At 40.7% G+C, this 24,524-nt stretch overlaps 1 protein-coding gene across 2 annotated transcripts in view; it reads right to left on the reverse strand.

Moving 5' to 3' along the window:
• Nucleotides 1-24,524, reverse strand: part of LOC119647600 (sodium- and chloride-dependent GABA transporter 1) — a 167,696-nt gene that overhangs the window by 11,726 nt on the left and 131,446 nt on the right. Inside the window, exons 1-2 of one of the 2 annotated variants that reach the window (XM_038048627.1) lie at nt 538-889; nt 192-423 (exon numbers count right to left, since the gene is read on the reverse strand). In XM_038048627.1, the coding sequence (XP_037904555.1) occupies nt 192-423; nt 538-675 (370 nt within the window). In that variant the 5' untranslated portion in view covers nt 676-889. Of the gene's footprint in view, nt 1-191; nt 424-537; nt 890-24,524 lie in introns of those variants that run through there. The other variant, XM_038048626.1, reaches the window with a different exon arrangement.

The following is a 24,524-nucleotide window of genomic DNA, read 5'->3' on the forward strand; positions in this document are numbered from 1 at the left end:
AAGCATGTAAATTTTAGGCTTCTACGAAGAACTGCCCAAAAGTTTCTATTTCTCAGCTCAAATGAGTGTATTATAATTGAATTCGTTTGAAAACTCTCCAAGTTATATACTTCATAGCTTGGGCTACATATCTTGTAAACATTATATTTTGGTTGTCAAATATATGTAAATTAATTTAATGTAATTATTACCTTTCATTATGGGCGATGCTCTCCATGAACTTCCTGCTCCTTGTCCAAGGAATTGACCAATTGAAACTTCCAGGAGAATAATTGGAAGACCGACTAGAAATATGAATACAAAGTATGGTACCAAAAACGCACATCCATACTTTTCCAGTTCTCGTGGAAATCGAACGATATTTGCGTAGGTTACACTCAGGCAAAGGCACATTAATAATCCTCGAAATATTGAACATTTTGTCTGAAAATCAGAAAAAAAATATGGCTGCAGACATTTGCTAACATTTATTGATCAAAATGGAAATATAATTCACTAAGCTATATTTACGGAATTGGGTCGAGCGTTACATCTTACCTTTCGATAATATCTGAATGGTTCCTCGTAATGGGCTATGTAATAATAGTCCATTAGATACTTCTCCGTTCGCAAGTCCATATCTAGCGGTAGATATTCTTTTGCAGTTCGTCGTTTATTTTCACATTTTAGAACCATTTGTCTGTTTTGTTGTTACAGATCACTTCGAACATTGAAGTAGATTTTACACGAGAAAGATACTTTTTCTTTTTCATAGTATCTAGTCAAAAAACCGTCACTAAATCTCACTAAGTTCGTTCCAATAGCATTAAGTCAACAAGTTAATATCTGGATTGCAACTGCATCGCTATGAAAATTAATGTGATGCCAGAATTTTATATTGGTCTGTATGGACGAGTCCCAATGAGATGTTACTCTGAATAATCTAATGAGAGGAGCGGAAAGAGTAATTGTGTTTCTTTGAATTGGAACAATCCATTAATCCATAATTCCATTAATTATCATCGAATCATTTCGTTATCACATGATTGAACTCTAAGCGATTAATGAACTGTTGAATGTTAAATTGATAACGCCAAGACTGAATCAAAACATTTCCCTTTCATTCTAAAGCATTCTGGCCCTTTATTAACAATTTGTATCTGTGTAAATATATTTGAGTAAAGATACTATAACTATTAACCGTTTCATGATTAATACTCGTATTCACGTATTAATGCTATTGGTCACAATTAAGTAACGATAGATGGATTCTAATTTTGACATAATCAAATATCCATTAGAAAATCGTGCTGAACATGAAAAACAGATTATGTCAAATAAAAAAAACATTATTGATTTTCTAAATAGAAGTTTGATAGAAGCTTTATGATGTATGTGGGTTGCCAAAATATGTTAAGATAAACAACACGATAGGATGTAAAGTACTAGAATATCTGGTAAACACAGAATGGCAGATCCAGAACTTGGGGAATGGACTCAATTTCGATAATGCGGCCAAGCAAGAAGTAGTTGATAACCAACTGCTTTTTTTTGTAGGGTAGGTGAATATGCTTACGCACAGAGAACTGGAGTCCCGCAACGGTACACTGCCGGACTACCAACTAAACACCTTCCCGTCATCAAAGAACTCATCTATTTTCTTCGCAAAAAGAAGAACGCAAATGTAATGCGAAACAGGGCTCCATTTGTTAGGCTCCCCTGTGTTTGCATCAAGTTTTTGACGAATTTGATCCTATCTCCAAAAAAGAATGGTGTGATCGCCGTCGTCTACCATTCCATTGCTGAATACATAGTAAGGGGGTCGTGCCTTCCATTCCCACCAATCTCACCATGCTTTCAAGTCAGTCGCGGAACTAAGTTGTCGCTGAGCAAAGCAGTCCATCCTCCGTCCTTCGCGAGGAATTACCTCTCTTGAGTCTTCTCTCTTGCACTGGTAGAGATGACTTCATTTTTGTTAGTAAGGAGGGCGACGGAGATCACTTCCAAAATTATCATGACAGACGTTCCTGGGACCGTTCTCTGCACTTGCGCAAGCCCATTACGATTCATAATGAATGAATGCCTTCATCGAACGGGGGGACGCTCTAAAAAAGCAACCGAGAAGCGACATTGACGGGATCATATCCCGGATTCCATCGCTGAATAAGCACGCTTTCAGCTGGGGGCGGACTGATGTTGCGGCACATCGGGGGCAAGAACCACCGACTGCATTGCCTGCGGAGAGAACACTTCCGCCGGCACATTAAACTGCCGCCGACACGGCTGGTGACTTGGCGCATTGTACGTCCTTTTCCTTCTTGTTCCGACCGCCGGCGAGTACGGCCGTAGTCTACGACATTGATCGTTAATTGTAAAAACAGTTTTGTCTTCTTTTCAATCGTTTTGTAATAGCGAATTGAAGATTCTCGTACTGCGTCTTCAGCGTCTTGTCTGTCCTTAAATTCCAAAAAAGCGAAACCTAGTGGGTTCCCAGATATTCCTCAGTGATCTATATTTTCCGAGTGGAGTCACCGGAACGGTGTACCTTTTCATTTCCGAATGTTTTTAATATCGAATCCATCATAAACTCACATTTCATGGGCAAAGTGTAAAAAATAATTTTCGATATTAACGAGAAAGTACAAAAATGATAAAAGGGGATGGGACTCTGCATATTCGAAGAGGGATTCTGAGTCGAAATAAACAATCTTTATAAAAAGGGCTGACAGGGCTAACAACCATACACGAAAAACATCTTGTTACGAAGCCACAACAGGAGCCTCGGACTGGACTGATAATACAACGACGAACGCGGCATGGAACGTGCGCTCCCTGTACAGAGATGGAGCTGCAAAGCAGCTAGCCGATACCCTGTTCCAACATAGGGCTGATGTAACAGCGTTGCAGGAGATGCGTTGGGCACGGACCGGTTTCCTGGAGAAGAGTCGCTACACCATATATTATAATGGCCATCCAGTAAACCATGTGCTCGGAATAGGTTTCTTAGTCAGCCAAAAAATGAAAGCTGCTGTTATCGGTTTTGAAAACATTAGCGAACGGCTATATACTCTGCGCTTGCGAGACAAATTTAGAAATATAAGCCTCATTAACGTTCACGCCCATAGAGAGGAGACTACAGAGTCGGAGAAGGACGCCTTCCACGAGGCAGTAGAAAGAACCCTAGAAGCCTGTTCCAGATACGACAAGTAGGGGCGGAGCATGTATTCAGGCAATACTTTGACTCCCACAACGTACATCAAAATACAAATGATAGCGAACTGCGGATTATTCGATTAGTAGTATGCCATTCATACCAAAGAGGCTTCACTCCAGGCAAATCAGCAACAGATCAGATTTTTTCTGTGTGGCAAGCGATGGGAAAACTGTTGAAATATGGACATCAGTTGCACGATGTTTTCATCGACTTTAAAGCCGCCGATAATAGCATAGCCAGGATAAAACTGTACACGGCCATGAGAGAACTCGGTATCCCGAGGAAATTGATAAGACTGGTTAGGCTGACCCTGACCAATGTGCGAGGGCGGATAAAACAGCAGGATCACTCTCAACACCATTCGACATCAACAACGATCTAAGACAAGGGGATGCCCTATCATGCTTCCTTTTTAACCTGGCCTTCGAGAAAGTGATCCGTGATGCCGAGGTAAATGCGAGGGATACGATCCTCTGTAATTCTACCCAACTACCGGCCTACGCTGATGATATCGACATCATGGGAAGAACGACCCGAGACGTACAAACTGCCTTCATCCAGATCGAGCCGGCGGCGCGAGATCTCGGGCTGCACATCAATGAAGGGAGGACAAAATATATGGTGACAACTTTGAGACCGTTGATAATTTTTCCTATCTAGGGTTGAACATCACAACCGGTAACAGCTACGATGATGAAATCCGCGCAAAGTTCTTGGTAGCCAACAGAGCCTGTTTCCGTTTACAAAAGTGTTTCGCTCGAAACGTCTCCTCACTATAGGGTCGACGTTCTTACTGTATAAGACAATGATTTTGCCAGTTCTCATGTATTCCTCGGAGATTTGGGTTGTTAGCAAGAAAAATTGCGAACTCTTGGCCGCGTTCGAGAGAAGAATCTTTCGAAGAATTTTGAGCCCCCTACATGAGGATGGACGATTCCGTAGCCTACATAACGATGAAATCTATGAGCGATACCATGACCGTCAGGTTGTGGATAAAATCCGGCTCAATAGGTTACGGTGGGTGGGTCACTTAATCCGTATGGATGAGGATGATCCAGCCCGGGAAGTCTATAAGGGACGAGGAAGACTCTGTTTGAGATGGAGCGATGGCGTAGGTCAGGACGCCAGACAGCTTTTAGAGATATCGAATTGGTGGACCTCGACGTAAATTCGGTACGTCTGGAGTTCCTTATTAAGGCAGGCCTAGACCGGATACCGGTTGTTGATTTTAGTCTGAAAATCAATAATTTGCAAATTGACCAGATTCGTGAAATGCTTGGAATAAAAAATTAATCCAATATATCTTCCTTTCTTTCGTACTTTCAAACCCTAATAAATAGATAGCACCAACTAACTCAAGGACATCCATTTCGCTTGTGATCAGGACGTCCACGGTTCGGTAGCCCAACTACTCTGTTTACGCGGTTGGATAGTCATTTCAACTGCGCCTCGGGGTTAGCCGCGGCACCCAACCCTTAAGAAGTAATGGCCCCTCAAAGTGAAGTTTTTTTTCTCTCAAAAAGCCATGGCACCGCAAAGTGGGGTTATTTTCAAGTCAAATGGGTTGGGATTAATTTCGAAGTCCAACCTTGCAAGGGTAAAGGAAGGAATGAAGAAAGAATCAGGATATCTCCTCTTTCAAGCTTCGTTGGAAAACATGGCGATCCTAAATAAATGCTGCTTACTTTATCAAGGGTAAAAATCTAACTAGGGCAAACAGTAAAACATTGGCGAGTGGAGGTCCACTCTACACAAATTTAAAGTGAAAACCTATGCAGGCGCGGTGTTTTTGGAAAATCCGAGGATTGAAGGGCGGAGGTATATGCCTCCTTACTATTAGGAGAGGAATTTCGACGACGACGTTCACCTAAAGAAAATTGGATCGGGTGAGATCGGCTATCTGTGGCCTTTGTAGGTAAGAGGACGATACCGTTCTTCATTTCATACACAGCTGCTTGTTTATTTTGAATCTCACATGAAGATGCTTCGGAAAGAATCACTCCCAAGAATGAACAGTTCTTCCGCAAATTGTCAGAAATATAGGAAAAGATTATAACTTCTGATGGGCAGTACTTAAAATATTATATTACGTCTTATTTTCGTAAAGTAAAGTAAAGTAAAGTTTTTTTTTCATATTTTTTAATGCATAGTGCTTACATAGGACAATGTTTGAAGTTTGCAAGTATGTAGTGAGTAAGCTGATAATTACAAACAAAAGAACAGTCACTAAGCTCAAGAAATACACCCACTTTATCCTCTCCAGTCTATAAGAATCTCATTACTTTGTCATTAAGTTAATGAACAGAAGATATTGGGGTCGGCTTGACACATGCAGCTATAGCACAATAATTACTCACAACACGACACCAACTATAAAAGATAGACTGGTGTTCTGGTTTTACAAATGCAGCGTAGGCAAGTCGAGAGCCGTTCAAACATTTTGGCCAACCTTTGTTAGGATTTAAGCATAGCACTCAATCCCACTTATAGAAATCAAGAACACAAATGTGGAACAATAATTATTGGCAAAAATTATCATAATTTTCCATATTTATGCTGATGAGGTAAAGAAATCCAGCATGTTGCGGAAAAAGGGAAGCAAAAGTGCGTTTAAAAAACGCATCGTTGCGCACGACTTGTTGCTTGTCTAATTAAAACTTGGGAGTATTTATGGATTAATGATTCCCTCGGAAATCTCAGTCAATATTTATGTAACTTTTGATTGAAAAAGATTCAAAGATTCCACAACTTATTATTCTTATTTTTCCAAAACTTGTTCTATAATATTAGAATATCTAAACAAAGTGGAATATATACACAATAGTCGAATAGATACTATAAAGATTCCCAAAGAAAAGTGGAATAGACTATAAGAAACCTAAGAGAATTAATTGATCAGACGGCAGACTTGAAAATATGCAGATATTTTACTTGTGATCTGATCTTATTCTTGTCAATGGACCACTAAATCAGACCGAACTAGAATCACAACAATGAACCTGAGAAACTGATTAAATCCGATTTCATTTTCAAAAGATCGTTTAATGTTAATCTATTTCTCTAAAAGCTGAGTTCTGAAGATGTTCGCATATTAGAAGATTGTCTTCCTGTTGGCGGAGGTGAACAGCCTGAGGGTGCTATTCAGAATCTATTCGACTGGTTGACTATGAATGTATCTGATATTACTGAGTGTGCACTTCCGGTCGACCCCAGGGTTAAGCGCATCTTCTTCGTAAACCTCAGTCGGACGGTGTTGAACTTTCCAAAGATTGCATTTTAACTTAAAGTACGCACTTTGTTACACATAACGTGAGGACTGGAGTGGAGCTTGATTTTCATAAAGAAATAATAATTCATTTAATGGGGCCATTACTTATATAATCACATTGTTCAGTTTATCACAATCATAAGAATTTTACAGTGCATTTAGTGTTTTATTGTTGGTGGAAAATAATACAACGCACACTTTTGATAGCTCCTTCTCCCTTTACAGAACGGCGGAAATTAAGTTTCGCGGATTTTATTATGGTACGAGTTCACTTCATTTTTTATGCTTCAACAATAGGACACAATAGTAATGATCATGCACTTTTGATAATGTTTTGTTTGATTACTCGTTTGTTGAAAATGTACACGATAATCGCGTGATGCACTCTGCGTTCACTCAAAAGGTTCAACGTCCACGCAAATTACTCCAACGTTCTTCACACGCATCTCGACATTTTTTAACAATAATTTACGCTATTGGAAACGAGGAGCGCGATATCGAAAACTGCGGGTGAAAATTGAAAAGTTGACCGTGCCGTTTGCATCGAGACTTGGGAAAAAAAGAAACTTTGTAGCACGCTAAGCAGTTTCGATGCAAAATTGAAGGCGTATGAAACAAGAAATATAATAAAGAAATGACTATGGAAGCATAACTGCCTGCCACGGTGTTGATTTACTCTGATTTCGTATCTTCAGTCTTCAACTTGCTGCATACACCAGCTCGTCAGACTCGAGGCTTTGGAAGCATAATGAAAAGTAGCAAACTCAGCCGCAGGTTCATTCGTTGCATCATCACATGGTCGAAGTTAACACCACCAGCCCAGAAAAAGTGTCATCGGAAAGCCGGCGTGGCCTTCATCGCTTCAGAAGTGCGGCTACCAGAAGCGTTAGGCATGATACCGATCGCTCGTTTGACTGAGCTTATTAGAGTAGTAACCAGTAGATGGACGTCCAGTGGACATTTCGAGGCAACAATCAAAACAAAGTGTAATGCGATATTAGATAAACATTTGCAGAACTGCTTTTTGCTTAGGCACGGAGAGTCAATGAATGGAACAAGCTGCTTGCTCAATGTAAGGATGGATACAAAGAAAGGCAATGGATGCCGTCAGTGGTCACAAACGTGCCTCTGAAATATCGTTTACAACCACATCTCAAGTTCTGACCGTATGAATATTTCAGGGAAGATTTGCCAAATTTTGAATGACTAATGCGACGGTGTAACACCAAGTGTTAGTTAATGTCATATTGACTAGATTTTAATGTGTTATATTTCCAATTAAAGCCAGAGACAAAAGAGAAAAGCAAAACCTTATTAAAATCGGTGTCTATCACAAGCATTTTTCTCAAATACCGATTGACACCAAATTTGATGGGAAGGTGTGAACTGTGGAACCTCACACATACAGTGGTTTTTAAGGTTTCTTTTTTCTTTTTTTTTTCACGGGGCGGAGTTAGCTCACTTTAGCTAGGTCTCCTTCCGTCTACCCGCGGGGTTCGTAACCGCGTCTTCCTCACTTCTTCTGTTTTTCGCAGTTTTTCCTGGATTACAGCGATCATGGAATTGATTTTCCTGGATTACAGCGATCATGGAATTGATCGCATCCCAGTCTTCCTGACAGGCTACCATTCTTCGGACAAAATTTTCCGGTGATAGCACTTCACCTAGAGTTGCCTCCAGGTTCCTCCTTTCTTCCACGAACCTAGGACACTGGAAGAAAACGTGCGCCGGGTCCTCTGGGACCCCGCAGTTTGGACAATTAGGCGAGGTGTCCAATTTAAACCTGTACAGGTATTGCCGGTATCCTCCATGGCCGGTGAGAAACTGGGTGAGATTATAATTGATCTCCCCATGCTTTCTCTCCAGCCACTCCCCGATGGAAGGGATCAACCTGTAAGTCCAACGACCCTTTTCTGACTGGTCCCATCGCTGTTGCCACCTGCTTATGGATCTCTCCCTTTCGGCTTTTTTCTCCTGAGATAAGGGAGAGATGGACCTGGTGTTATAAATGTTCATCATTTCGGTTGCCAGGATGTCAATTGGCATCATTCCCGAGATGACGAACGCTGCATCGTCTGAGATGGTCCTGAAGACCGCACTCAGTTTATGTGTATTGCCTAAAAGCTGCAGTGCTTTTCCCCAAACTGGGACTGCATATAGCATGATAGAGCTCATCACCCTGGCTATGAGCAGCCTGCAAGTATGCCGCGGGCCTCCTACGTTCGGCATCATCCTTGCCAGAGAAATACTCGTGGTGGATGCTCGTTTACAAGTATGCTCTATGTGCTGCTTAAAATTAATTCCCCGTCTATCATCACCCTCAAGTATTTGATGGCCGGCTTGGAAGTGATGATACGATTCCCGATTCTAATGCAGGCGTAATTTCTTTTGCGGCGCTTAGTGATGAGGACCGCTTCCGTCTTTTCCTCCGTGAGTGCCAGTCCAGCACTCTCTAACCAAGCCTTAATAACACTGATTGCTTCGCTTGAGTACAACTCAGCACCCTCGAGATGCTTTGCAACCACAACCAGTGCTATATCATCGGCGTAACCCACCACCGTAGCCTCCTCCGGAACCGGAAGGTTGAGCACATCATTATACATGATGTTCCACAGTAGTGGGCCCAGTACAGAGCCCTGGGGGACATCCGCGGAGAAAACGTACTCTTTGGATCCGTCATCGGTATCATACCAGAGTGTCCGCTCTTTCAAGTAGCTATCGATAATAGCGGCGAGGTAGGTGGGAACACCAATCGTCGCCAGAGACTTTCGTATAAGGTTCCAATGTGCCGAGTTAAATGCATTCCTCACATCTAGGGTCACCACCACGCAATATTTGCTGGTACAACCCCTTCCGTGAATTGCATTTTCGGCCAAGCCAGTAACCATTTTGATGGCATCGATGGTTGATCTGGCTTTCCGGAACCCATACTGCCTATCTGAAAGGCCCCCTTGGCTCTCGACGACTGGAAGTAATCTATTATAAATGGCCCGCTCCAACATTTTCCCCATAGTGTCTAGAAGACATATGGATCTATAGGAGGACGGTTCACCTGGAGGTTTGCCAGCCTTAGGCAACAGTACCAGCTTCTGCCGCTTCCATGGTGCAGGAAAAATACCCTCCGACATGCACGTTTCAAACAGCTCCGCGAACATATCCGGTCTACTTTTGACGGCAAGTTTGAGAGCCTTATTCGGTATGCCGTCAAGACCCGGGGCTTTACTGTCGCCTATTCGACTGCAGATCTCTAGCAGCTCGTCCCTGGTGACTGGTGGAATCGGCGTCACATTCAGGGGGCGCTGGAAGGTGTCAGCACCCCCGTCTTGCTGGGGAAATAACCCCTGGATTATTTTCAACAAGAGTATAGGGCACGTGATCTGCGGAGACGATCGACCTCTAAATCGTCCTGTCACGATTTTATAGGCGCTACCCCACGGATTTATGTCCGCTTCCGAACAGAGCCCCTTAAAACATTCCCTCTTACTCCGCTGGATGGCGAGCTTGAGGTTCTTGCGAGCTTCCCTATAGGCATGCTCCTTTTGCCCTTGATCGATCCTACCTATTGCCCTCTGAGCCGTTCGTCTGGCTCTGTGACAAATCGATCGAAGATTGGCAAGTTCACTATTCCACCAATAATTGGGTCTTTTAGTGGGGAATGAACATCTCCTAGGCATCGACGCGTCACATGCTTTAGAGATGCTCTGTGTGACATGGAGAGCTCTATCCGTGGAGGTGCCTGCTTTGCTAGGCAAGTCTAGCCACACCTCCAAGAATGTCTGCTCATCCATCGCTTTGGCAGACCATCCTGGTGTTCCTTTGGATTTCGGCTTCCGGGGTGCGGGTGTCCTGCCTTGTGGCTCCATCCTTAGTTCAAAGGTGATTGCCTGGTGGTCGCTGTACGTGAAGTCCTCACTAACTTGCCAGGACATGTCACGTGCTAACGCAGGGCTGATAAAAGTCAGATCTACAATTGACCCAGTTCCCCCTTTCCGATAAGTGTTTATATCGCCTTCGTTGGCCAGAACCACATCCAACTGGGCGAATGCTTCTAATAAGCACCGCCCCTTTGCGTTAGTCTCTTTGCTGCCCCACTCGATAGCCCACGCATTAAAGTCACCGGTTATCACCTTTGGACTCCGTCCCTTTGCATCGTGAACAAGATCGTCTAACAGTTCTTCAAACTCGGGCAGTGTGAGGCTCGGTGGGGCGTAACAGCTATATATAAATATACCGCTTATTTTTGCCCACACAAAGCCTCTAGCCGCCTGACCCATGCTATATTGTATGGCTTGACGACCGCACGCCCATATCGCCGCTCCACCAGTCGAATCTGTGACCCATACAGCACCGTCAAGATTTCTGTACGGTTCACTAATGATAGCAATCTCCATTGCGGATTCGTAAGTGGTCTGCGCAAGCAAATCTTGTGCGACCCTGCAATGATTAAGGTTTATTTGTATTAACCTTATTTTTTCACTGCAGTTAACGCCTTCCTAAATTCTGGGCATTTCCCACTTCCGGCAATATGCCGGTTATCCCTTCCCTCCTTTTCTTCGCACAAAATGCATTTGGGGTCTCTATTGCACTCCTTGGCAATATGTCCTTTTTCCCCACATCTTCGACATCGATCGGACCGATCGATGCCGCTAGTGCATGCCTTCGCGAAGTGTCCAAACATTAGGCATTTGAAGCACCTTTTTAAGGAGATCTGTTCCCTTAGTCGGCAAACAACCCATCCAATCCGAACCTTCCCCACGGCCAACAACTTCTGCGCTGACTCCACTGGCAGTCGCATTGTGGCCGTTTGAGTACCGCCATAAGCCTTTCTTAGGCTCACGATGGATTCTTCCCTGAAATCCTCCAACTTCAATTGTTCCTTCAAGGCAGTGCAGATCTCTTCTCTGGATGTTACCTCATCGAGATCCTTGCACTGAATATAGATCTCATGTTTTTGGGAACGAACCGCGACATTCTCCCCAAGAGAGTTTAAAACTTGGTTACGAAAGTCGTCAGTTTTACCCACGCTGGATTTTTTCAGCACAAACATGAGATCACCTTTCTGGGTCCTCCGGATTTTAATAACATTTCCGCCTAGGTCTTTTAGGTCGGGGTCAGATTTCACCTTCTTCAGTATCTCCACATATGTTAGATGTCCTCTGCTGGAGATTACAATTGCCTCCGGGCGAATTCGCACCTTTGGTTTCTTATTTCTTTTTTTATTCACGACCTTAGTCCAACCATCGTTCTTATTTTCTTTCAGTTTCGGTTCGCTAGCCGACTTTCCTTCTTTTGGTACTTTGGGCCCTTCTGAACTTTTAGTTCCCTTTGTTGGACTGGTCAAGACCCCTTTTTTCCTTTTTGGGGCCTGTTGATTCGCCAAAGTTTCCCCCTCCTTGTCTCTCACTCTTTTACTTGAGCGAAGGTCGGCGACTTTGTGCTTGGGTGTCACTTGGGTCGCCTGTGACACTGTTGAGGCTGGGATGTCCGGTTTTTGCTTAGGCTTTCTTATTTCTTCCTGTGACCTACTATAAAGCACCCTGATGGCTCTCACCATGTTCTTAATGGCTTGGTGCACGTTGTGCTTGTCCTTGATGAATTCGGACAGCTCAACTATTTTAGTCCCAAGCTGCATAAAAGGTAGTTCTTCTGGATCAGGGCTCTGTTCTCGGTGAGTCCTGGCCAGACTACTCCTTTTACTGACTCCTTCACCTTTTTCAGTTGTTGAGCTCCCATGAGCTTTCTCTTTTGCCGGCTTTGATATTGGAGGAGATCGTAAAATTGATGAGCTTCTCCTGAATGGATCTATTTGCTGCTGCTGGAGTACCTCTTGATCAGATCCGATGGGTGTCGAAATCGCCTTTTTTGGCCAGCTATCTCCTTTTAGCCCATCATTCTTTGCCTTCGCAATTGGTGTTCTTGGCAGAGTTGTGCTTCGTTTGAACACCTCCTTCTCCAAATCTAAAACACTTGTAGTATTAGATGCAACGGTGGCCAAGTTGTCCACCACCGAAGCACTGCGGTCGAGGGATATTGACGGCCGGGAGCCCGCTTGCTCACTCCCAAAAGCCGCCGGTACTGGGGTTCCGAGCCCCTGCACCGTAACTTTACTCCTTCTCAATTCGTCCATGTTGGTTTTATTTTCTGGGTGTCCTTCCAATAGCCATTTTGGTCCACGCACCAGAGATGAGCAAACACTAGGCCATGCACAGTCAGAAAAGAAAAGTGCATGAACACATATTTACACATCAATAGGTATGCCCCTATCCGCCACCTGGGGTCGCGCCTAATGGGAGGTCTGGCCACTCCTCAGTCCGTCCGTCTGTCTGTCTGTCTGTCCGTCTGTCTGTCTGTCTGTCTGTCCGTCTGTCTGTCTGTCTGTCACACCCGATTTATTCGGAAACGGCTGGACCAATTGTCACGAAAATTGGTAAGAGTATGTGATCTACCGTTCCCTTTACATGCAGCAACTGGCGCCATTTTGCGTTAAGTTTAAGAGGGGGCTCTCCATACAGGTAAAAGGAGGCTGCAACATTTTTTTTCACAGAATGTAGCCATGTGGGGTATCAAATGAAAGGTTTCAATTAGTACTTTTCGAAACTGGTTCAATATATGATATTGGGTGAAACATAGGGGAGTGAGGGCTCAAAATATGACCCCCAAAAAGTGGAACAGGTCTCGTTCTCAGAACGTACCCAACCGAAAAATCCGAAAAAAATCACAGTAATGCACCTCTATGAAATCTAGGCCTCAAAATATATCCGTTACCGATATCTGCATAAATAAAGTTAATAATAGTATATTTCCACGTTTTAGAAATTTACCCGGCACCCCCCTTATGTTTATCGCAGAAGTACAAAATTTAGCATAGGTGTAACGAAGAACATGGTGCACAATTCGGTCAAGTTTGAAGAAAATCCAACCATTATTAACAAAGTTATACGGGGTGAAACTTTACAATTTTTTGTGAATTTCGTGCACTCTACAACCTGCATGACGTCATCATCACATATCAATTCGTCAATACCAGAACGAAGTAAGTTCGTTTGGAATTGGGTGGAAAAGGATTATTTTGTTTTAGTTTTTTAGTCATTTGTATATGAATATCAATTATTCCAACGAGACATGTGTGTATGTAGGTATATAGTATATGCGTGCTAATGGACTTTGCGGGTAGTGCCTAATTCAGATAGATATAAGAAGTAAATCGGAAATATGGGTACGATCAATTTATATACGTGCCTATATGTGTACAGTATTCGGAAATAGGCAGTTTGTTTGTTTAGAGTGAGCGTAATATCTATGGCTGTAATATGTACGTATGCCTCGTACTTTTGAAAAATTATGAAGGAGTATGTTGGATTTGTAGCTATATACGGATAGAAAAATGTGCGTTGAAATTTCTTAGATAAGACAAACACAAAACCTTCATACCCGAAGCGGGAGCTTCCGGTATTCCGACTTGTTTCATTAGTCGACGTAAAATTTAAGGAGGTCTCCATACAAGCAAAAGGGAGTGTAATTAATTAATATTATTTGTTTTCACTGAATATAGTCATGTGGGGTATCAAATGAAAGGTGTCAGTTCTGACATTTAATGCAAAAGGGGGGCGGGTGGGAGCTGGAAAGTGGTCATTTCTTTCACTGACCCATCTGAAGTTAATAATATAATAATAATTTGATAATTTTTAGTAACTGGCTGCAAAACTTCCTTTAAATTCACCCTAGAATCATGCAATTTCGCAATATAGGTTGCAATATAAAGCATGTAATTATATTACGTTGTTGTCGATTCAGTACAAATTCTAAGACTTTGAATGTCGGTAGCATGCGAAAGTGAATATTCCGACATAATATATGCTGGGTACTAATGGGGCAAATGTCCACCCAAAGATTTTTATTCATACCTGAAGCGTTGAGCATCCGAATTCACGAGTAGTTAAAAGGTTAAGGGGACCATAAACTAAAAAGCGAGAGAAAGTTTCTTTCCAATTGGTATGGTCCGTCCTCAAGTGGAGACGGACTCAGAATTCCCGAATCCTTAAATAAGCAAGTCGGAATATCGGAAACTGGACACTTCGGGTATAAAGGTTTGGTGTTCATCTTGTGTGAGAAATTTCCTATGCGCTTTTTTCCATTCGTACATACATTCAAAATATTCCTCGACATATCTAACTCCACCGTTCACATGAATTCACTCTATATGATCATGACGTCATACACGTCTTAGATTACGATAAATTTAAATCAAATACACAAATTTGACCTTCAACAACTTTGTTAATAATAGTTGGATTTTTTTCAAACTTTCAAAATTGTGTATTACATTATTACTTATGATAGTAATTTTGTACTTCTATGATGAACTTAAGGGGGATTTTCAGGTAAAATTCTAGGATATGGTAATATGCTATTATTAACTTTATTTGAGCAGATATCGGAATTGGATGTATTTTGAGGCCTAGATTTTGTACGACTGCACCATCATGATTTTTTTTCAGATTTTTCGGTTGGATAGGTTCTAAGAACGAGATCTGTTATACTTTTCGCGCACTACTACTACTGAGTGAAATAGTAGCAGAAATAAGATCAGAAATAAGATTCTTACTAATTGAGCCCTTTCATTCGAAACCTCACATGATCATAATCTGTAAAAAATAGCCCCTGGACTCTCATACTTCGGGTGAGCTCCTGTTATATGTGAGTACAGCTCGGTTGTTTGCGGTTGGCTCCCTAGTGAGAGTTTCATGGGGTTGTGGTTATGCTCAAGCGAGAAGAGGCGTGGTGTTGCGTTTCAACACGGACGCCGTACTCCTTAGTTCGGTAGAGATTAAGGTAGGTCATGCATGCACTTGGTATAGGCTGGTACCGTTGTTGCTTGTCTCAGCGAGGCTTTGATTGTGGTCACATAATCAATTCGTGTCCTAAGAAGACCGTGGGATTCAGTCTTCCAGACAGGTGCTCACGTAAAACCTTCAAGGACTTAACTGTCATTCACAGAGAGGAGAAGAACTCCTCATAGCATTTTTTAAATTCAGGTTTTTAATTGAATTTAAGTTTTAATTGAATTGACATTGTATTTGTTTCATTGCTCATTGCTTTCTGTAATATTAAATTATAGTGCATATAAATAGGCAGAAAGCCAGACTTCTAACATATTAAAAAATATTATTTGTGATTTATGAGAATAATATAAATAATATAATTGATTTTTTTTAGACCATGATGAGAAGTTATCTATTCAAAATAAAATGATAAGTAACTAAATTGATGACCTTGGAACCTGCAACACGCGTGTCGAAACCGTTTTTTGGCGACCTAACGGACTTGATTTGATGATAACTGATTTTTTCCGATATTTGGATTTACTGTCGCATAATATTGTTGGACGAATTCTTTTTCGATCTACGTTTTTGAACTTGTGACAATATCGACTTCTCTGCTCGCTGTCTGAAATCTGAAAGGGCGCTTCGAACTCCACAGCTGTTGACATTGTCGACGCCGGGCGCATTTGGGCAGAAAAAAGAAGAAAGTCAGAAGTCATAGATTGTCTTTCGACTGACGATCGCACGGCGGGTAAGAGGCGATGGCGAAGGAGCCAAGCCGGGAGAACAGGCGACACAGACGAGGCTATACAAAACTCGAAAATCACAAAATGATATCGCAGTTCTCATCATTAATCTAATGCGTGCAAGGCAGTCAATGCGTCCATCAAGGATAAACGCTATATATAACGCGTGATATCATTAGTACTCTTTGCCCACAAGTTTCAAATGAATCGGAGCACTCAATTGTTCAAATAGATTCCAATGGAATTGCCAAGTAACAAAAGAAATCCAGGAGACTGTGAAAAGGATTGTCGGAAATAAAGCCCCAGAGTTAGACGGCATTTTGAATAAAGGTCATGTAGTGGCCCTCAAAGTCGACGTCTCTATTACCTAACATATGCAATCGGCTTGCCCTGTTCTTATCGTCTGTGATTAACACGAAATGAAACTATTAATGACGATTTACCTAAAAGACGTCGGATTCACTGAATAACTTCAAATGGTTCAAATGAAAGCACTGTGAAGTTAGCTATGACCTAACCCAATTCCTAACGGGACACAGAGGCTATCGTTTCAGGCGTGCGATGAATCCGGGGGATGTGGAGCATATTGTTTTTAATTGCCTGAGACTCCGCGCACACAAGACGGAGGTGGAAATTGCCGCTGGGGCACTGTTGTTACCCGAGAATATCGTGGAACACATGCTAGCCACTGAAACAGCTTGGAGGGCGATGGAAAAATTGATGAAGGCGATACACAGTTTGCTGAAGAATTAGGAGTTTTGAAGGGAAGTGGTAAATAAAAACAGAAGGAGCAGTTTTAACTGATCCTGTTCCGCGACGTAATATCGAATTGACAGGCCCACGTGGTAAGAGAAAGGAGGAGGTGGTTTAGCGAGTAAAAGTCTCTCATGACTGTAGAGCAGGATTCAACGGTAGGTTTTGAACTTTTCCACTTTCCAACGACAAAGAAAGACAGACAGACAGTAAACCGATTTTAACAAGGTTTCGTTTTACGCAAAATCTTATAGACTCTAGTTGCAAAGTTCTTTTGTTCTTTTAAAATGAATCTAAATTTTCTATCAAAACTACTTTTTAAAAAAACTACTTTTTAAAAAAAAAACGAACGGATGAGATTCATTCGTACGTACACGTGAAATGTATTGCATAATAATAAAAGTGATTGTTTAATATCAATCATCCAAAATCCCCACACTTTTGAAAATTTCACGCTAATAAAGACATCTTAACCCAAAGCAAAATCATTACAAAATATTCGTAAATAGCATCTTCGCTGGGAAAATTACATGCTTTTAGGGATGTAATATTGCAGCTCCGCCCCCATTGTTTTCTTTGCGGAATTTGCATTGTGTTATATCATACGTCGTAGATATCAACTGAAAATCTCTGTCATGCTTAGCGACTCCTGTAAAATGAGCACTAGTTAAAGTTTTCGAATGCGAAAAATGTGAAAAAAATTCATACGCTTGAAGATTTATCGTTCATTTAACGTTTTGCTGCCATAATATAGCATTTTGTAAAATACAATTCCGCCATAAGCTTAGATGATTGGGACATCACAATGAACTATGTAAAATATAGATTAAATATGTTAATGCAGCAAATGCATGCGTTTAATTCTTAGATTAACTTTGCTCTATTTCTTATCAAAATTTTATTGGAATCGACATAACTGTGATTAACGTATCATTATTTACAGGAACCCGACATGACAAATTATTCTCATGAGTATTTTTAATTTGCATGCGTATACACTGGCACATATACGTATAAACGCACATTCGAAAAATTACACTTTTTAGATCAACTTTTAAATATTATAAAAAACTAAGTGTTAGTTATTTTTAACTTCAAATTTAAACAGTTTTCTTTATATGTGTAGGTCTTTAAAAAACAAAAATATTTCTACATTTTATATAACAGTTTTGTAAATTTTTGTATAAAATTAGGCCACATATACCTTACTTACGAAAACTTGTTAAAATAAGGACTTTAATAATGAGTAGGCTAACCGTTTTTCAGATAACTTCCAATATTTGGTTTGGTACAACTTTCGTTAAAATTTAAAGAAAACTGAGATCTGATCCCTAATGTTCAGTCCTAGTCGCGTTAAAGTATGGAAAATGTAATTTTGCGTTTTATTTGTATTAATAATGCGTGGCATGTAAATCCACTGATTTTCTATGGGATTGAGATCCGGATTGCACGTTGGCAACCACAATATTGGTAATTTGTGTTCTTGGAACCACAAAATTAGGTCCTTGCAGACATATATGGAAAGACTAACTTGATAAAAAATAAAGTCTTCACCCATTTTCGCATTCATGAAGGAATAGGAGCGCTTTCTCGCATTTCAATGTACACAACGGGATTAATCACTACCGGAACAAAGCACAGAATCCTTTTTCAGATGCCGGAAATGTATCTATAAAGTGCTTTCTCTTAGGCATTCAAAATATATAGGACATTATTTCAAAACTGATTATTATTATTTTTACAAAATGCTAATTTGCTTGGAAACTCCTGCACTTTTAAATCATCATCATCACATCGGCGCAACAACAGGTATCCGGTCTAGGCCTGCCTTAATAAGGAACTCCAGACATCCCGGTTTTGCGTCGAGGTCCACCAATTCGATATCCCTAAAAGCTGTCTGGCGTCCTGGCCTACGCCATCGCTCCATCTTAGGCAGGGTCTGCCTCGTCTTCTTTTTCTACCATAGATATTGCCTTTATAGACTTTCCGGGTGGGATCATCCTCATCCATACGGATTAAGTGACCCGCCCACCGTAACCTATTGAGCCGGATTTTATCCACAACCGGACGGTCATGGTATCGCTCATAGATTTCGTCATTGTGAAGGCTACGGAATCGTCCATCCTCATGTAGGGGGCCAAACATTCTTCCCTCGAACGCGGCCAACAGTCCGCAATTTTTCTTGCTAAGAACCCAAGTTTCCGAGGAATACATGAGGACTGGCAAGATCATTGTCTTGTATAGTAAGAGCTTTGACTCTATGGTGAGACGTTTTGAGCGGAACAGTTTTTGTAAGCTGAAATAGGCTCTGTTGGCTGACAGCAACCGTGCGCGGATTTCATCATCGTAGCTGTTATCGGTTGCGATTTTCGACCCTAGATAGGAGACTTTTAAATAGTACGTTTAAATGAATATGTGCACTATTTAACTACAATTCTCGTATATTCCAACCTCGCTGCGACAACGAAAGATATTATCTGCATTCACATACTATTTCTGGTTAACCCAACGATCATTTTGAGCCATAATATGTTGCTTCCTCAGGAAGGAAAATGTTGAAGTGCGTTTATACGTATATGTGTAATAATAATCGTTGGCGCAAAAATCCAATTGGATCAGGGCCTTGAATTGTGTTAGAGCATTTCATTTAAGACCGTAACGGTACACTACAGGATTACAGTACCCTGTAGGAGGCAATGTAGTCAGCATTGCGCTCGCTCGAGATTATTACCATGATTTGACTTGTATCCGATGTCAAATCATGATGCAAATCCTACTGCCGCCAGTGAGATTGGACAGAACGGCAGGCTTTCCGGGCACTAAATATTCATATATTCCACCAAAATGCGACAAGAAATATAGATATGAAAATGATTCGTATGGTCATACAAAGACATTGTTGCCTCCTCGGGATGATCAATTTAGTAAATCTAGTTACCTATTGACTGACACGTCCTGATACAACGCCGATGGACAAAACAGTTTCCTCCAGATTGTCATAATGTATCAGCCCCGTCGGGTTTGAAATGACCTGCTCAAAAATATATAATAGCATACATACTAATATATAATTTGTTGTGTTGTGTCTGGTAGACAAATTTAATTCAAATTTCTACCTTTTGAACATTCAATTTTTATTAAAAAAAAATGTTACTACCTTGATATGGTCAATACTGAAGTCCCTCAAAAATGGTACCTATTCATGTAATACATATTTCATAAAACTCGGGAAGCGATATAAAGTGGAAACATTTTTCAAAGATGGAAAATGGACATATGGTATATATACATTTATCAGAATGAGTTACTGAGACCACGTGAAATTATTAACACTAATAAGTATAAACAACAACTAAATTTTAGTCAAAAAATATACACCAAGAATAGAATGACAAAAATGTTATCTTCCATTGATCCCGATCAATGGATATGATCTTCCAGAGCAAATATTAGAGAAAATGCCATATGTATAACATATATGTAGGTGGAAAGATATGTTTCATCATTACGCTAGTTGCTGATAAAGGTGTGAAATCGCATAAACTTTTGTAGATGCCTGGGAGCAACGTGACCGACGTGGTTACGAGGTTCAAGTTCAAGTTTTTATTTTCAATAATAACTTACTCTAATACATTATTACTTCAGTTCTAGTTTAAAATATTTAGCTAAACTAACTTAACTTAATTGCAATGGGCGGCTGTTACAATTTTTAGCCTACCCGACCTTTTGTGTAAATTTACTTTAATTGTATTATTACAATACATCAATCTTGACAATTATTTATTACTTATTTGAATTGTTTGCAAACGGTGCTTGTACCAAAAGCGCTAGTTGTTACGAAGTGATATTTGCTCCTTTATATAAATTCAAAACCACGGCATGGGTATGAATTATAACTAGGACAAAAATTCATCATTTCAGTCACGCTGCTTCCAGGGCAGAGGTGACGCAGGATCTGATGACTTGCCTCTGCTCTGAATGAATCTACAAATCGCATCATTTTTGCAACTTGGGTCCTTAATCAAGAATGACAGGTCCGTGGACCGCAACTGGTCCGGCCGCCATCAAGTGGATAGCGAGCCTTCCTCAATTTCCAAACAAAAACCTTATAAGTTACTTAGGGTTCTACTCGAAACGACCATTCGGTAAAAAAAAATGTTATATTTTTTTGAAAGTAGATTTCCATATATAGCTAAGAAATCATAGGTTGGGTGAGATAGAATTACAAAAATCTGCATATGGTTTGATGAGTTGTTTAACGAATTTTGGAAAGAAGTTGGATACCAAATGTAATCTGAATGAAGTTCGCGGTTTCCCACTTTTATTATTTATCATTAAAAACTGAATGTGAAAAATATGTATTGTGTAGGCTTAGCTAAGTGGAGTAGCGTATATATTTTAAAATTCATGAGTTCTCAAAAAGGAAGAATGATTCTGAATTGTTTTAGGTCATTGATACAAAGAAGTTTGCCCATTTCTTATGAAAATTTTTCGAAACTTTAATCTTTCACCATATTCTCATAAACAAAAATCTATTTATGGAAACTCTACGTGAAATTTGCGTCATATACGAATTATTAATGTGGAAAAAGTGTTTAGGACGTCACTGGAGAAATTAACTTTCATTTAAAAAATTGGTTGTGAGAAGAAGAACGAAAAATTTTGTATATACAATTATGCTACAATAAATATTGCTCTTTTTTTTGTCGATGTGAAGTCAATGTTTCGTTTTGGTTTATGAAAACGGACACTTTTAAGGTAATGCAACGGTTACTGAGATTTCCGCTCTCGGACTGGTTATCGTTTTGTATAAACTTGCGAATTGCCCCATTTTCGCGAAACCCCGCCGCCTTATTTTCACTAATGGCGGAAATCATTTGTATCTAACAAAACTGCCAAAAACCTTTTCGAAAAAAACTCTAGTTTGTAAATTGTCATCATTCAAACGCATAAGTCGCGTTAAGAAATTGCAGGAGATCGGCAAGTGGCAGTTGCTCATTAACACCTCAAAATATCAAAATCAATTTCGCGTGTGAAATGTCAAGAAGGACGGTGAAATATTGTTTCGTGCTCCTGCACAAATAATTCCGTAAAAACCTCGTTGAAAGCTTTTTTGTTCTCCGAAAAGGAAATATTCCTAAGAAGAAGAAGTGGCCCGCAATATGAGTAAATTCAGTTTTTTTGGAGTCAGGTTTAAATTTCGGCGATCATATCAATATGAGTTAACATTTTCTAAACTTGAACTTCAATCTCAATGGATAATATATGACTACATTAGAATTTTGTGTCATTATTATTCATTTTTCATGTTTCAGTTGAAGAAGTTGTTAAGAATTATATGCAAGAGATGCCGCAAATATTCCTCCAGCCCAAGGTTCGAATCCTACTCAGTGCAAATCCCCTTTTTTTGCGGCCTGTGAATCTTTCAGAAACGTACGTTTTCTCGGGCCCAGATAAAAATGCGAATGAAATTTCTTGCGCACCTGTTTTCGGGCAGGTGTGAGCCTATTATCGCGTTTTATTTTCTGCCTTTTACGAATTCAATTTTTAAACTATCTATTATATGTAGTTGGTTTTTTTCAACGGATATGGTAATTGGGCTGGTGAAACTACTATTTTGGCGTAAAACATATAGTCATTTTCTAACGCGAGGAGTCTGAGGAAAAACTTTCTTCCACTTTTGTGGTCCACGAACCCCTCCTCTTTTTGGGCTAAATGCCCAATTTTCAAAAAGGACGACTGAAGATTTCGCCTAGCCAAAGGCAACTCATCAGATACTGACATACCTGCCCAAGGGGTAGCCTAGACCGAAAGTAGCTAGTGGTAATTGTAATTTGAAATCATGCGTACTCCTATTGATTTTATTGCTTGGAGGGGCAAGGGGGCGTGATAGCTGGTTGTATCTGACTGTGTTCTTGATTGCGTATCGTCACAGCTGACGATAGGAGGGAGGAAAGGGGGTGATTCTCCCAGAGTTTTTCGAATATGATTGGCGGTGTATATATGTACAACTTCTATGTTTCTCCAAACCTTATTTTGACAGAGCTCGCGAAGATCCTTTGGCAGAGTGCTCTCCTGCGCCCATGACTGCTTATGATCAGTGGAGACCCAAGGGAGTGCGGTTCATTGTTAGGCTTTGCACAGTGGTGTTGCTCAAAGACAATAACATGAATGCCATCGAAGTTTCGAAAAGGCAGCTCTAGTCCAGTTGAGGGACTGGTATTCAAAAGCTCAAACCATGTTCTAGCACTTAAGGGAAGATTTTCCCCACAATGTTCACCAGATAATTTTTATTCCAACTAGGGTAGAAGTCTATATAAAAGCTGCAAAGCCCTAACTGGGGAAACCGTCAAACTATTCACTGCTGGCGATGAACCAGTAAACTTTTGTAGTCGTGTGGTTAAATCGTTTCAATAGAACAAAATCCGATAATGCCTTTTCTTGGCTTACCCTCGGATGTACTCTGTTCAAAGTTTGTGTTTGTAGGGCTCTAGAGAATGATGCACTGAAAAGCCATTGGAGAGATTATACAAACTCATTTTACCGCCACACATAGGTTACTCCCTTAGCAAGGGTGGAATTCCTTCCCTGTGCAATAGTAGCCTTGGGAAATAATAGTAGTAACTACATTAATTAGAGATGGGCTACCTGAAATTCGCAGTGGGATATAAGGAAAGATAGCTCCTGGCCGGAAGGCAAACCTAATAAGAGCTAATACATACATATGTCAAGTTGCCAGGAGCACGCAGACAAGATTTTCTCGGCATTATGGAACCAACAGAAATTATTTGTTGGTACCTATTCTCTTGCTGTTTTATACATCTTTTAAGTCCTATGAAGAGCACTTTCCGAAGCGAGTAATAATTAGTCTGAGCGGTTGATGGCCCGGAAGCTTTTTAATTTGGCTGTCTCATTTTCATGAACCCACTTCACTACGGGAACCAGAAAATTGGTTATTGGTTTAGCTGAGAATGTATGTATGTGGGGAATGCATCGAATTTTGCCAACTGAAATTCAATCGAGAGGTCCCCAGCAAGGATTTCCCATGGCATGGCATGGGTATTAGGCTCTTGATAAGCTGAAGGGGGATATTGGTTCCGCAGGCATCCAATAGCACTTTGTACAACTCTTTGCTTACAATGCTGCAAAACATCTTGAGGATGGCAGACTATACTCATATGAAGGCAAGCAAGCGGAGTAGAAAACGGAAACAATCATCCCAAAATTCGAATGGAATGGTGAAAAGCTCAACCTTATATCTTAATTAGCTCCTGCAGGATACTCGTTATATATATTATCCACTGACAGTAAGCGAGGATGATACCGAAGACCGGCAAGAGGAGGGAAGAAGGAGGTAGTATTTCACAATTGCAGAATTTTTTCGGGGCTCTAGAATTAAGACACAACGAAGTAACTAATGTTAAAAGAATCTTCTGTTTTACAGTTAAAATCGTGACTGGTATTCAAGGGGCCAAGAATTGAGATCCAACGAAATAGATAAAGCTAAAGCTTTAAGGATCCTTTGCCTTTCAGATGAAATGGGGAATGGTGTTTAAGTTTTGAAAAAGCTTGGTATCTAGGAGAATTTCAACAAGGCGCATGATTCTGATTGAAAGAAGGATTAATAACAATTACCTAGTCCGAGTACCTTCTCCTTAGTTGTAACTGACTCATAAATACATTTCTAGCATTGTAAAACAATCACCGCTCTTAGCGGCTGCCGAACTAAATTTACTTCCCCT

The sequence above is a fragment of the Hermetia illucens genome, chromosome 2, assembly GCF_905115235.1.
Source record: "Hermetia illucens chromosome 2, iHerIll2.2.curated.20191125, whole genome shotgun sequence".
Classification (NCBI taxonomy): domain Eukaryota; kingdom Metazoa; phylum Arthropoda; class Insecta; order Diptera; family Stratiomyidae; genus Hermetia; species Hermetia illucens.